Below are 13,674 nucleotides of genomic sequence, written 5' to 3'. Positions count from 1 at the left end.
AGCTCTTCAAAAGGAGCATGGAGCGATAGCTGACTGTATTTCTTGAGCCTGGACGTTTTTGCGACGAAGCCTGCGGAGACGCAAAACGGAGACTTAGCCGGAGCGTGTAGCGAGTCACGTGACTACTTTCTTGGGATTCATAAACGTGACTGCTTCATACTGTGTCGACTTGCGTCCGACTTCCTCCACTGTCTGGCCTCGCACACACCGAGTGCCGCGGCACACCTTTACGTATTCTTTTTTAATCCCGCCCACCATCCTATAAGGCTACGTGAGGTGGTTTGGGCCCCCCCACCCCGGGAGCCAGTCTCGCGATCGGGCGCCCCCGGTCCACCCTCGCTGCTTTGCATCCGCGGGGGTTCTCCAAACTTTACCAGTCTGGGCCTCGTGGCCTACGCCGACGAGTAGGCAGATGATGAATTCAAAATTTAAAGTAAAGTATAAGGTCATGTGATACAACCATGGGTACGAAATGGTATTAATTCTGAGGTAGAACAGCACCTATAGGAAAACTGAGCTCTATAAATCTGGTATAATGGAAAGAGGGGTATAGTCCGCGCGTGCATTGCTACATGTACATCATTCAAAGGTCGTTGATAGACAAGGCTGTCATAGTTTGATTAAAGTTTAAGCTGATCAATAGCTGCGTGCACGTTGATGCGACGCTGAAGACAAAATATTCTTAGGTTCATCTTCAAAATGGGTCACCTAAAAAACTTACAACATAGCGACGCTAGAGACTAGGCCCTCACCGCATGATCCCAAACTGTTAATCAATTCCTTCAAGCAGATATCGATTTGGGAGAATATCCCAAATACCAAGAACCAGCCTAACCTAAGGGACACTTCAAGGCATGCTTGAACAATGATCTACAAGAATACTGTAAGGGGAGCTTTAATAGATAAATTAAATACATGACTCACGGAGATAATGTCAGCCGCGTTGCTTGCGATTTCCGGGCTGATAGGCCCATTAATGCTGTTCTGGTTACCAGCAGCGATTATAGCCTTACTGCATGCCTCTAAATGAGCAACGACCACCTCGACCTGAGCTCTAACTTGAGAATATGACTTGGCTTCCGCAACTAGCTCCATTTGATCCTTAATTTTTGTCTTCAAATCAACCAGAAGGTCGAGGACTTTATCAGGTGCGGTATATGAAAACTGCAAGTGACTACTCTGTTCACTGTGGCCAGTACCGGGGGTAGGAAGAGCGAGGATAATGAGAGCGAAATAAAAGAACATAAATAATAGACTGATCAGGCGACTGAAAATAGGCATGATCAAGTTAGGTGACTGTAATGAGTGTGAATGAAAGAGTGAGGGATGAAAGACGTTTATTGTAACAACTAGCGGTGTCGCCGGTCCAGATATATCTATGTTAATCCCAGACATTTGAATTTGCCGCCGAGGCACATGCTTCTGGGTTGAATAGTTGAAAGAAACGAAGCGCCGAGATAGAAGAACGTAGCTTCGGACCCGTATCGGCAAGCCTCTTTTAACAATCGAACAACACCGCCGGCAAGGCGCAATGCTGGCGAAAGAAGATGCGGAGTAGTGGCTTATTTGATGGGTTGGCTACACTGTGGTGTGATAAGATCCTGAAAATTAGTACATGAGTAAAAGATTCCTTTTTTCAGTAGGATATGGTCTGAAAATTACAATGTTAGTATGCCTCCATCAACATGAATCAGACTATGAAAGAATTGATACCTAAATCAGTATGTATTGATCTTGATTTCAGCTCAATTCTCACTTAAACACATGCACTGATTTTCAGCATTACAACCTTGTACAGTGGCTCACATACTGCTTCTATCTCCCTGCGCTCGAGTCGTTGTACCCTTATGATGGGTCTGGAAGTTGTGAGTATTTATAAGTCTTCCCAATTCTCGAAGGCAGAGAACTGGGCTCTTGTTGTTCGAGCGCTGTCGCGTTAAGTTGCGTCCCATGGTCCTACAAATCTGGGGCGTCGGTCTTTGCCAAACGTGATTTTAGAAAACTCGCACGTTTAGAGATATTTCGTTAGAATTGACAGGGTGGCTAAAATCGAACACTCGTCAAGGTTCACGAGAACCCCCAAAGTGAAGGAAATACCCATCGCATCCAGATTTCGCCACATATCCACATTTACAAGTCAAGAGACTGGCGTTGGATATCGCTTAGGAGCAAGATGTCAATGCAGACTTACCGAAGCATCATTCAAATTTCGCCAATACCCTGTCTATAAGGTGTAGGTTCTAGTTTCCAAATTTAGAAAATTTATATCTGTGACCTACACAGTGGGCGGTTTGCACGACCAGTGCGACCACATATGGAATACGACATGAGGAGACTATCATACCCTGTCTACATTCAAGTGATTTTAGGTAATTTGTGTCAATTTAGAACGCTGAAATCATATAGACTATACTTAACCACATTTATGCCACTCTAAACAAGGTACCGTGACTAATATCGTCAACAGTTGTCGTTATAGTAATTCCATTACCGAACTTACCGAAAAGATTTGAGTGGTATTGTTTTGATAAATAAAAGCTCTACGACTTCTGAGCATAGCGCCGATCTTCGATTGATTGGTTGGCACAAGACCTGTCTTCCATCGTGGGGGGCGTTTCGAAATATTTCCGTAGCCCGCTAAAAAGCGAAAGGCTTAAAATCTAACCATGCTAGGTATCTTGGATCTTTTAGACTTAATAGCTGGGTAGCCATGAGAGGCATCGGGCACCTAATGACCGAGCAAGCGTGGCTGGAAGCTTCTTGGCTGAGCTTGTCCGGGCAAAAGGGCAAACGGCAGAGACAGCTATCAAATAAATACAAAAATCCAACCCTGTTGTGCCCGGTAGTATACATGGAAGTAAGCTTTCCTCAGAATTGCTCTAGGTACACGGTGGGTATATGCTATATGTATTGTAACCATGCAGTTGCACTCGTTGTTAGTCTATTGTGACGGAGGCGAGCCAACCTGTCTCTAGCCTTGTGAGGTTATTCGCATGATTGAGCTCACGGTGATGGAATTCTGGAAAACTTTCAAAAAGTGGTTATTCTTTTAAGGATGTTTTATCTTGCTGATCTCGGGAAAAAATGTCCTATAGCCTTTGCATGGATATGGAGCCTCATCAACGAACCAATCTACATGGAGTGCCAAGACATTTAACCAAACACTGTGAACTTTCATTTAGGACAGGAGACGGACTCAATTCGGTTCTGCTTCCTGTGCCTAATCCGAAAAAGAAATTTAATGTTCATTCGTCAAACTAAAATTTACACCTGGGTCCAGTTTACTATCTGACTGTTGTTGTTGGACCTCTTGGTATCCCATACTTTACAAGCATTGATAGTAGTACGAGTTGACAGCAGTGCACGTATATGGAGATGCGCATGTAGTCGCACCGGTCCAGCCAATGCCTCCGCACTAAATTTTCATAGTTTAGAGTTGTAGACATTCTGATCATGAGGAGCACTGACCTGGGCGTAATGTGCGGCTCCGCTTGAAGTAGCAGAAGTTGTTGACTGAAAGAATTATTAGTAAAAGGTTATAGGTAATACCGGACAACGTACAGGAGGAGCGGATGTGGTTGACGTGGTTCCTGTTGAAACAGTAGTTGTGGTAGCGCTTCCGCTATAGGTCGAGTCAATATCACCAAACCTGATATTCGAGAACGTGACTGATGCGTTGGGGCTGTTAGCCTCGACATCCGAAGGAACGCCCGACGTAGTCGCACATGTGCCGCGGGCAACACCAGGCTTGGAAGCATCGGAACCAACAGGGTAATTGCTATCAAGCCACAACATGTTGGCCGCATGATCATCCCAGATGGACATAACCAGAACCATTCCATTATCGAAAGCCTTGCCCATATTCGTGTAGCCACCTTTAGAAGCAAATATATTGGTATCACTAAACGCGGTCTTCTGCGCGGTGCAGAACGCTTCAGTGATAGAATCATAGGCGGACATTCCGGAAATGTTGGTCTTGGAGTTCTGAATAACTTTGCCATCCTGGACGTACAAGCGACGGATCTCGGAGAGGGCGCCGGTAGCAGTTCCGTCGGTGGTGATAAACTGAGTGACTACGGTTATCTTCTTGGTAGTATCTACGCTGTAACCGGAGCCTTGGCCGTAGAAGTTATTGACCCCCATACGGTAAGAGTTGAAATCACACCCAGCGGGATCGCAATACCCAGATGAGCAGTCGGTTCCTGAGCAGCGGGTTTGGCCGGTTACGGTGCATGGGTGGGGGGTATATGCGGTTGAAACTGCGTTGGCCTCCCAAACGTCCATCTCATTGCAGCAGGTGCCGTACCGACCCGTTCCGGCGTTGACATCATTGGAAGGAGTCCAGTCGAGAACGTTCCCCTGGTTATCGTGTTATTGTCAGTTCAGTAAAAATAATTAAAAAAAAATCCACAAATCAAACGCACCTCTCCGTTGATAAACTTGATGTCCTTGGGGCACTGCGCGTCGCAATAGCCGGTTCCGTACTTTGCGCCCGCCTTGTTACCCGGATACTCGGACATACCGCCATCGGCAGACATTTCGGAAAAATACAACGCGCCGTTGAGCCCACAGGGAAGATTAGAGACATCGGCGTCGAATGTGAATTCTTGGTTCTTGAGTTTGAACATCTGGTAGTTGGAGTCGTCCGCGAGAAGGTAGACGCGCGAGCCAACATTGGTCGTCGACGTCTTGGTAACAAATTTGAGAGTGAGAGCGTTGCCGTTGGTCGTAATGCCATAGGTACCGCTGTAGTCCGCACCGTCAAGAGCGCAGTTTGAGGCACAGGTTGTAGGGTCGGGGCAAAGTGTCGAGTCCCAGGTGTTACCGGTATAACAGTTGGTGTAGCCGCTAGTCGTATGAACCCAGCGCCAGTTGGAATCGAGGACGATTTTGCCTGAGGACTGCGTGACGCAACCGCCGGACTTGGTGCATTTCTGCCAGGGTAGCGAAGGGTGGGTTTCGGCGGTGGCCGTTCCGGCCTGTTGTGCTCGTACGGAGCCAAGCAGGGCAAGAGACAAAAAAATAGCAGTGTTCATCTGGTCGAAATATTGAAAGCTCGAGGTGATGTATTGATGATAACGGAAAGCAAAGTTTATATAGTCAGCTTGAGCGGTGAATTCCCGGCGTCGACGGTGGTGTTGCTGCCTGGGGCTGAGGATCACCTGCAGCTCGAAAGGAATGCTAGTGGGACGTGTAGCGGCACAATACTGGGATAGCCAAGCACGAGACTCGAACGTTATTTTTTCAAAAATAGAATAATTCATGCTCGGTGTGACTAAATTAAGTTGGCACCATAAGTAGAAATTTCTTGAATTATGATATAAATACTCTTACCGGAAATAGCATCTTGATCCCTTCCTTTGCTGCGGATCAGCTTCCTTCAACCCGCAATTGATGAAGGTACAACCTTCTTCATATTGAATTTCACCAAGTCTATCACGAGTTAGTGGGAGAGGCTGGAGAGAGAGCGAGCCCGTATACGAAGGATTTGTCCGAAGGAAAGCCGATTATAAGGCGATGGCGTCCACGAAGACAATCAAACCAGAGGAAACTTCTGAGACTGGTCTGCTGAAATACAATCTAAGTCATTTGGGTGCGAAAACGACGGAGACACTCACATGGCTTGGATAGTGATATCGGCTCAAACTCGGGCCACTTATCATGTGTGGCACTAAACCTCGATCGAGTGATCATAGGATCAGTGAACGCAGACCAAAAATAACATTGTCCATCGGATTGAATATTGCTCAGCAAGTTTAGATGACCCTGTGAGTATACAAGGACGTCGGGGTCTCCGTAACTTGACCATAATGACCTCTACCTACAACCAAAGGGTGTAATATGTGTATCGGGTAGTGTAACAAGAATTGTCACTGAAGGAGCCAATGATACGATGATCCAGCAGAATGTGGTAGGAGATATTCCGTAAGGAAAGGGGGTTGGCTCACAGTTCGCCTTGGAGGGATGGTCTGGCAAAGCATCAGTCGTCGAGCATCCCAGTCCAAGTCTCTTCATGATTTTTCAATGCCCCAGTGACGTGTAACAAGATATGCGGTCCCTCGATAAAGTCGAGTTATTGAGAAGTGATGGAGTAAGCACATGTAATGGTTTAGTTTGTATAAGCATACCCTATGTCGCGGATCAATTGTCTCCGGTAGCTTCAGTTCATTTCCAACAGGGTCTACCAACTTGCCATTAGGCGCTCGGCGCTCCGACCTGACAACTACCACGGTCCAGTTCCTAACTCTATGTTGGCCTTCAGAAGGTGTCAGTCAACTGCGGAAATAAATGGCTCGAATCCAGACAATCACATTTACTGCCGGCTGATCGTAACCCAGGACGAGGTACTAGGCGATTGCTAGCACATGTTAAAACCACTAATCCCATGAAGATATCGTCTTAACTTTGCTTTCGTCATTCTACCGGTCCAAGAGCCCGTTCCTGCTGCGGGCCCGAAAAAAATGTACCGAAGCGCAGTCGGCCAAAATTTTTATCAAAGTTCTATTTCATTTCCTTGGTAACGTTATTTCCGTCGCTCACTTGGCGCTTTGGCTCGCTTGCATACCCAGCTTCTTTGATTGGTAGTTGCGAGTTGGAATGAAACCTATACCAGCATAGCACGCAGCAGAGGCGCAGTCCTCCTATTGCTTCTCGCTAAATAGGCCGTCGAATATTGGTTGATGTGACAAGACTTCAAGATTAATGGCACGCACATTTCGCTGCGGAGCGGGTATTAGTTCTCGAGGCAACTAGGCGAATGCATACAAAAGGGCCACGCAAACAACGCTATAAACCGACATCTTTGCACTTCCATTTTTTCTGCACTCGCTTAGCCATCATGTTACCGAAAACCTTGAGCGCTATGATACTCAGCCTTGCAGCAGTTGCCAATATCGCATCAGGTATGTGCATTGATATGGACCCATAGATGAAGTTGGAGAATTTACGACTCGTATTTTTAGGACACCCGGGTGAAGATCATACTCTTCCTCGTGCTGAACTCCATCGCCGTCAACTCGAGGCAAATAAGCGCCACATTGTTGCTCGTAGCTGCGCCTCGCAAATTGCCGAGTTCAATGCTAAGCGAAAGGCATGTGAATTTAGGGTCAATTGAGCATCCGGTGATACTAACTCTCCCTGAAAGGCAAAGAGGGCTCTAGCCAGGCGCAGCGTTGATCCGGTCCTCAACGGTCGTCATTTCCGTCGGCAGCTGCCTCAGCAGGGTCAATCAGGCGGATATCAAGGACAGCCCGGCCAGCAAGGCCCGGGTCAAACCCAAAATCCCGGTCAAGGACAGGGCGGTCCGAACTCCATCTCCCGTTCTTTCTCTGGCGGGATTTTTCCAACCAGTGCACCCAACTCTGTCTCTGCTTCTGCAACTATTACTGAGCTTGAGTCTACTGTTATCGCGACAGCCATTTCGACAACTAGTACTTCGTCGGTGGCCACTCCGACATCCAGCGCTGATGCTCCGACGTATTCTACTATCCAAAACGTGAGCTCGAGTCCTCAGTGATTTGTGCTGATAGCTAACAACGAAATAGTCTACATGCGTGACCACCCCGGAGGTTACCGAGGGACCGTATTATGTAAACAACGAGCTCCTGCGTCAAGATATTCGTGAGGACCAAGCAGGTGTTGAACTCATCCTTGATATCGGTGTTATGGATGTTACCACGTGCACACCCCTTGAACAGGCCCTTGTTGAAATCTGGCACTGCAATGTACGCCTGAACTATCATCGTTCATCGTGCTCCACTAACGTGACACCCATAGTCAACCGGCCATTACTCTGGATTTACTGCGGCTAACACTGGAGGCGGAGGTGGTAATGGTACAGCTCCCAGCGGAAACATGACTGTGCCTTCTGGAAACGCAACCGCCCCGACTGGAACCGAGTCGATACCTGCTGCTCCTACTGGCGGCGCTGGAGGGTGATCGACCAGTATGACTGATCAAGGTGTGTAGTGCTCGCAAACCTATATGTTTCTTATCTAAATATATCTCCAGAATCTTTCTTGCGGGGCGGATATGCTACCAATTCAGAAGGCATGGTCGAGTTCCTCACTACTTACCCTGGATTTTGTGAGTGTATTCCTTTCGAAAGAACCCAGTATTGGGCCTGACGAAATTACAGATACCGGACGCACGGTCCACATCCATACCATGATTCACACCAACTACTCGGTCGCTACTAACGGCTCGATCATCAGCCATGCTGGCAACGTCCGACATATTGGCCAACTGTTCTTCGACGACGATCTGAACGATAAGATTCTTTCTCAGGGCGTTTATGCCAATACTAGCGAAACTCGCACGTACAACGACGAGGATAGCATATTGGATAGTGAGAATGCAGATGGTTACAATGCATACGCATCGTGAGTGCTCTGACTTTCTTGCTGGCGCATGTACTCACTCACCTTTTACTGTGCCCAGAACTGAGTTACTGGGCGAAACTGAAACCGATGGTATCCTGGCTTACATCAGTATGTTCATACACAAACGAAATAATTCTGGGACTAACAGATCTCGAATAGCCATCGGCGTGGATCCTACGTCTGAAACCTCGATCACTTCGACTAACTATGTGACTGCAGGCTTGGAATAAGCTCATGAGCCAAGTCATGTCATATCAGGGCGTGTATATGGACTTTTGAAGATGATTTATGTGCAGCGGCCCTTTATACCACTATTTTTGTCGATATTTATTATCGTTTTTTTACGTATAATGAATCCAGTTCATGTTTTACCTATTTCTTGAAAGTTTTTTCGCTATAAACAGTTGCCATTTTCGGTATAATTTCCTCTGTGAATATCTATTAAGGTGCGGAGTCAGAGGCCATTCTTGGTGAGGTCTTGCAACTCTAGGCTAAAATCTGAGAATTCTATTGAGGGCAGATTATCACCCAGTGTTTGGCTTAAGAGGCGATCTATTGGAAGTGACAATAAGCTATATTTAGCTAAAATGAGGTGGTCACTACGGAGGTAATGTCTTCAAGAGATAACTGAGTTAGGAATTATATACCAAATTACAGAGAAACATTTGCTTGATACACCGAATCATCATATCGGCTAGAGCGTTATGCAACGTAGCCCGCGTAGGACTTCGCCGTTGTTTCTGTCGTGAGTCACGTGTTTTGCCGACTGTCGGCTCCGTCTCCCCTCCATCATGTTCCACTTCCTCTCGCCCGCTTCGCGGTCTCGATCATGCTCCCGTTACCATTAGTATATCACGGATACATATTCATGTTTTGCCCCACCCTCCACACCGCTCTTGAGGAACAGTTCGGACCACCCACCCGCGAGCCTTCACCCACAGCCGGGGTCCCCCACCTTCCCCAGCATGTCTCCCATCGTTGTCAGTGTTTTCTTATGTACTGTACATGGTTCTCTCGTCCACACATAGCATTTACACTTACCCATATCGTTTCACGTCACGAGCGCGCTTAGGCTAAGTAATTGTAGAAGTCTTAACATGAGTAATAAACTTGTTCGCTGCGTTATTGGGTTTGACGAACGCATAATTTATTTCGTCACTCCAATTGCAATCCCAATGACCCACGGCCCATCGAGATTTAGGTTTGCCTCGGATCTTTCGGCCTCCGTTAACTATTTGACACCAATAGCATTTACAAATCAAAGCCCGGAGAGTTTCTCACCTCGGAATCACCGTGGGTCATGACCACCGGCGCTTCTTTACCGAGTTCCGTGCACAAAAAGATAAATGTCAAAAATTAAGACATCTTGCCACATAATAAAGGTTTCGGTCATGGACGTGGGCTCAGAGCCAATAGTAGTTATGAATGAAACAATTTACTTTTAAGTGAGTTCCTGAAGCTAGGTTCTGTACCATTTGGATTCTTCGGCCAAACTATAGATCCCGTGATTCATGATTAGCAGTACATATTAGCAATCGTATTGTGTATGAGGATGATAGTAAGTCGTTTATCACGCAAGGATGGGCTATAGTGGCGTAATTATACGCATACACCCACTTGTTTGTGGTTGTGAGATGGTGACCACTCTCGTCACGCGCCCATGCATGTGACCCAGTTGTCATTGTCGACAAACGGAGCGGGCACCGGGTATCGCCTAGTTTCTAATGGAGAAACTTATTGCCCTAGTCCAACAGTGTACTTCGTTGGCATATTTAATTTTGCTTATATCTGGAACTCCGCTTTGGGATAACGATCGAAAATTGCGTTGAAGTCCCAGTCTGTGGTGATGGGCCGATTGAGAATCATTTGAATATCTGAATGGAAGCACCCGAATTAATTCGACGCAGTCACTTATCGCTGGGAAACTTCGTGATGACCCCCATGTAGACTTGGATGTGTCGGTGATCCTCAAGGAAATATATGGGACACTGCAGGGAACATTATCAACTGTTTGAAACCAGGATCATATAATCCAAAAGCTTGTATTTCGTTCGACTTCTCTTCTGGAAGAAAGGCTATAAACAAACGAAAAACTAACTAAGAGCTCCAAGAAAGAATGGAGGTAGCTTAGAGCCAAGGTCTGCGAGCCAGGGGGCTTTACTGACGCAAAGATTGAGTAAGCTTCCTCATGAAAAATCGAAGATGCCTGTTGAATTAACATCGAAGAAAATGATTGATCGCTATCTGAAAGTCGTTCTTTCTTTAGCTATCCATTGAGAATTAGTAAAATACAATCATGCTTATTCTTAGCTTCTCATCCGTACTCTTGCCGTGCATTTCCACTACGCAGTACAGTTTGTACGATGAATACCAAGAAGATCTGGTAAACACATACGGAGTATCAATGGCAGCCCACACCAGCAAAGCAACTGGAGGGCGATAGGCAAATTCTGAACGAGAGCGTGTTGGAGCTAGCGATTCGATTTAGCTGACCTCACAGCCCGAAGTCTGAAGTGGTTCGAACGTCTATGGGTATCGAATAGGTGCTGTTGGTTACCGAACAATGAAAAAGAGAGATGGAACTAGTGTATAACTCAATTGATCATAACGTACCCGTTCCGCTTCAACGTTACACGCTGTCCTGCTGCTTCCAGGTTCTTTTGAAGTTCAGGCTGCCACGACGTTGGAGCAAGAGTAGACAGTAGAGTTAGTTGAGTAAGATATTGGTGCGTGAAATAGAGTCCCATGGCTAGGAGTGTTTCATTTTGATATCCTCATGATAATTGAGGAGCTGTATGTTCTGAATATTATACCAACCGGACCCAACGCGCAGACGAGACCAGGGCGCGCCAACTAAGAATGTAAGCTCGGGATATACCTCCTGGTTCAACGAACTCTAAGCAGACATGCTAGTAGCCAAATCGTTCGAATCGATTGCTGCTGCGAGGTCTACAACAGGACCGATGAGATTGATGCGGAAAAAGAAAATGTTGATTTGGGGAGGGGAGGGGGGTTTCCAGTGGTTAACAATAAACTTTCTGGCATACCCCTCAGTTCAACGCACCACAATGTTCCAGTAGATCTCAAAGGAGCTGCGCAGGTTTAGCAAGGAGGGAGATAAAGCGCTAATCTTTCAGTCGGAGGAAGTGGCCGATGTAGGGGAGAGGGGGGCAGCAAGATGTTCACCTCGGGCGCCCTTTCACTCGACACGTGACAGATCATGCGTTTAAAAAACTACTGGCGAGCCTTTAGTTACATTGCAGGAACTACAGCTGATTCACATGAAGGCCATAAATGTATTTGGAAAGCTATACAAAGCAACGCGAAGACATAGGGGAAAACATGGGTCAGCCTGATAGCACAAGTTATATAGCTTCACTGCGGAGGAGAATTATGACCCAAACACCATACGAGACAATGGAAACTGCTTGTTCTTGAAGGCAAAGAGTATAGATGTGAAGGAGAACGATACTTTCACATCATATCGGCACCTATTCCCACGCCTAGTCTGGACAAGGTATTCACGAATGAATCAACCCATGATGTTTCTTGCTGTGCGCCAATGACTTCGTATCCTTGTAATCTAACCGCCGCTCAGCACATGCGAGAACATGGCACCCTTCATCCGAACAACTCACTTGTGGGGGTCTGTGGTTCGCAGCAAAGCCTCTCCGGCGCGAGACATTTCGAGGAGCGAGGTTTCTACATGTGCACACCACGTTAGATAACACAGTCTTGACAACCAGGAGTGGCATACCATCCGATGGGTCGAGCTCCTTGCTAAGATGGCGACGATTGGGATCTAAAGTGTAATGCAGAGCACGTCTTTAGCCGATTCTCCCACCTCGAAACATTAAATGAGCTACTCACTGATCATGATGATCGTCTTTTCCTCGCTCTCCAACAGTATTATCTCGCGGTAACTATCGTCATCTGCTGGTTTCGTTGAACCAGATGGATCTGACTGGCTAGGTCGCACATGTGCAATGGCGAGATATGGCTGGAGGTCGACTACAGATCACAGAATATTAGCCTCGATGATAGAACATAAAAAGGTAGACAGGTATAACTACCTAGGGTTGAGGTCTCGGAGCCGGTAGTGGATGAAGTCAGAGAGTCTGGAGGTCCGACATAAAAGATTGAGTGGGTTAAAGTAGTGCTAGGGAGGGAGACGGATGCATGTACCTTTTGACGATCTTGTGGATGGGACGACCACTGAGTACCAAGTTGCCCCGGGCCCTGTAGCCTGGTAAATACTGAGCGATCATTAGATCTTAATGGTTGGACACTATCAACTCAGCACCTCGGATGTTTCAGAGGAACCCAGCTGGCCAGAGCTATCAACTTCACCGATGGCTGATTCTTCCATGGCTTGAGCCCGACGGCTGGCAGTCTTCGAGTGAAGAAAAAAGGGGTCAGCAGAGTAGTAAGAGGAAAGTTTTACGACCTACTATGACATCGCGCTGGTATATCTGGGCTTGTTTATAAAGAAGAGACAGTTGCTGATCGACACGGAAAGGTCGGTGCCCAGTGGTATTGGCACTCAGAAGCCCTCGGGCCCGGTCATCACGGAGGTCCTGCTTGATCTCTATAACCTTGAGCAGCAAGCTAAGGGTATGTTTAGGGTTATAGTAGTAGCGGTTGAAGTGTTGTGAGAAGAGAGGGAGCACTATGCGGCGCTTGTGGTCGCTTACTTTCGATGTTTGACACTGAAAGAGTTGAACTCGCCCTGAGCCAAAATACGCTCGTGGCTCGCTAACAACCGCATTGAATCTTCTAAAATACCCTCAACTTTCTTCAGCATGGCCGAAGCGTCGTTTCCTTGGACCAACCGGATGGTGTTGGATTCCCATTGGCTACCAAAGGAAAATACTTGAGCAATCGTCGACCACACCATAACGGCTAGCGAACACAAGAGATACAATCGAAGAAAGAAATAGTAAAATACGCTAGTTAGGCCAGAACCCTTTGTGGAGGTATCTCTATGTGTTCGCAGGGAAGGGGGTTGGGGTACAGACTCAGGATCTTTGGAAAGCTAGCATATCAGAATCCGAAGATTTCTCAACTCGTGATGCCTTATAGTTCCATAGGTATGTAATCGCCACCAGCCACATAGCATTGGATAAGGTATGGCTGGGCTCACGTCCAATTTAAGCGTGTTGGAGGGTTGTACCCGATGGTGACATCTGCCTATGTGACAATGGCTTAATCGTGACAGCACGTGCCCCCCCCCCCCCTGCATTGTCGATTCATCACTAAAGGCTCAACCCAATGACCCTATACCTACTCCTAA

General features: G+C 46.8%; 4 protein-coding genes across 4 annotated transcripts; 1 reads left to right on the top strand and 3 right to left on the bottom strand.

Annotated features, from left to right (window-relative positions):
• Window positions 1-583: 583 nt before the first annotated feature.
• Window positions 584-1,245, bottom strand: RhiXN_03604 (uncharacterized protein; the record flags this gene model as incomplete). Its single annotated transcript, XM_043323421.1, has 3 exons — window positions 584-665; window positions 722-870; window positions 925-1,245. 3 exons carry the CDS (start codon window positions 1,243-1,245, stop codon window positions 584-586), a joined length of 552 nt encoding a protein of 183 aa, XP_043175840.1.
• A 2,080-nt stretch (window positions 1,246-3,325) lies between these two features.
• RhiXN_03603 (beta-1,4-D-glucan cellobiohydrolase) lies at window positions 3,326-5,264 on the bottom strand (the record flags this gene model as incomplete). The annotated part of the gene is made up of 4 exons (XM_043323420.1): window positions 3,326-3,415; window positions 3,469-3,513; window positions 3,562-4,359; window positions 4,425-5,264. 4 exons carry the CDS (start codon window positions 5,262-5,264, stop codon window positions 3,326-3,328), a joined length of 1,773 nt encoding a protein of 590 aa, XP_043175839.1.
• A 1,574-nt stretch (window positions 5,265-6,838) lies between these two features.
• Window positions 6,839-8,611, top strand: RhiXN_03602 (intradiol ring-cleavage dioxygenase; the record flags this gene model as incomplete). The annotated part of the gene is made up of 9 exons (XM_043323419.1): window positions 6,839-6,902; window positions 6,963-7,105; window positions 7,145-7,495; window positions 7,545-7,724; window positions 7,777-7,934; window positions 7,961-8,085; window positions 8,138-8,381; window positions 8,440-8,489; window positions 8,541-8,611. 9 exons carry the CDS (start codon window positions 6,839-6,841, stop codon window positions 8,609-8,611), a joined length of 1,386 nt encoding a protein of 461 aa, XP_043175838.1.
• A 3,244-nt stretch (window positions 8,612-11,855) lies between these two features.
• RhiXN_03601 (uncharacterized protein) lies at window positions 11,856-13,278 on the bottom strand (the record flags this gene model as incomplete). Its single annotated transcript, XM_043323418.1, has 8 exons — window positions 11,856-11,964; window positions 12,020-12,083; window positions 12,139-12,183; window positions 12,252-12,392; window positions 12,455-12,620; window positions 12,685-12,774; window positions 12,833-12,989; window positions 13,076-13,278. The coding sequence occupies 8 exons, from the start codon at window positions 13,276-13,278 to the stop codon at window positions 11,856-11,858; spliced, it is 975 nt and encodes a 324-aa protein (XP_043175837.1).
• Window positions 13,279-13,674: the final 396 nt, after the last annotated feature.

The sequence above is a fragment of the Rhizoctonia solani genome, chromosome 1 (genome assembly GCF_016906535.1).
Source record: "Rhizoctonia solani chromosome 1, complete sequence".
Taxonomy (NCBI): Eukaryota; Fungi; Basidiomycota; class Agaricomycetes; order Cantharellales; family Ceratobasidiaceae; genus Rhizoctonia; species Rhizoctonia solani.
This window is presented reverse-complemented; position numbering and strand designations above follow the sequence as displayed.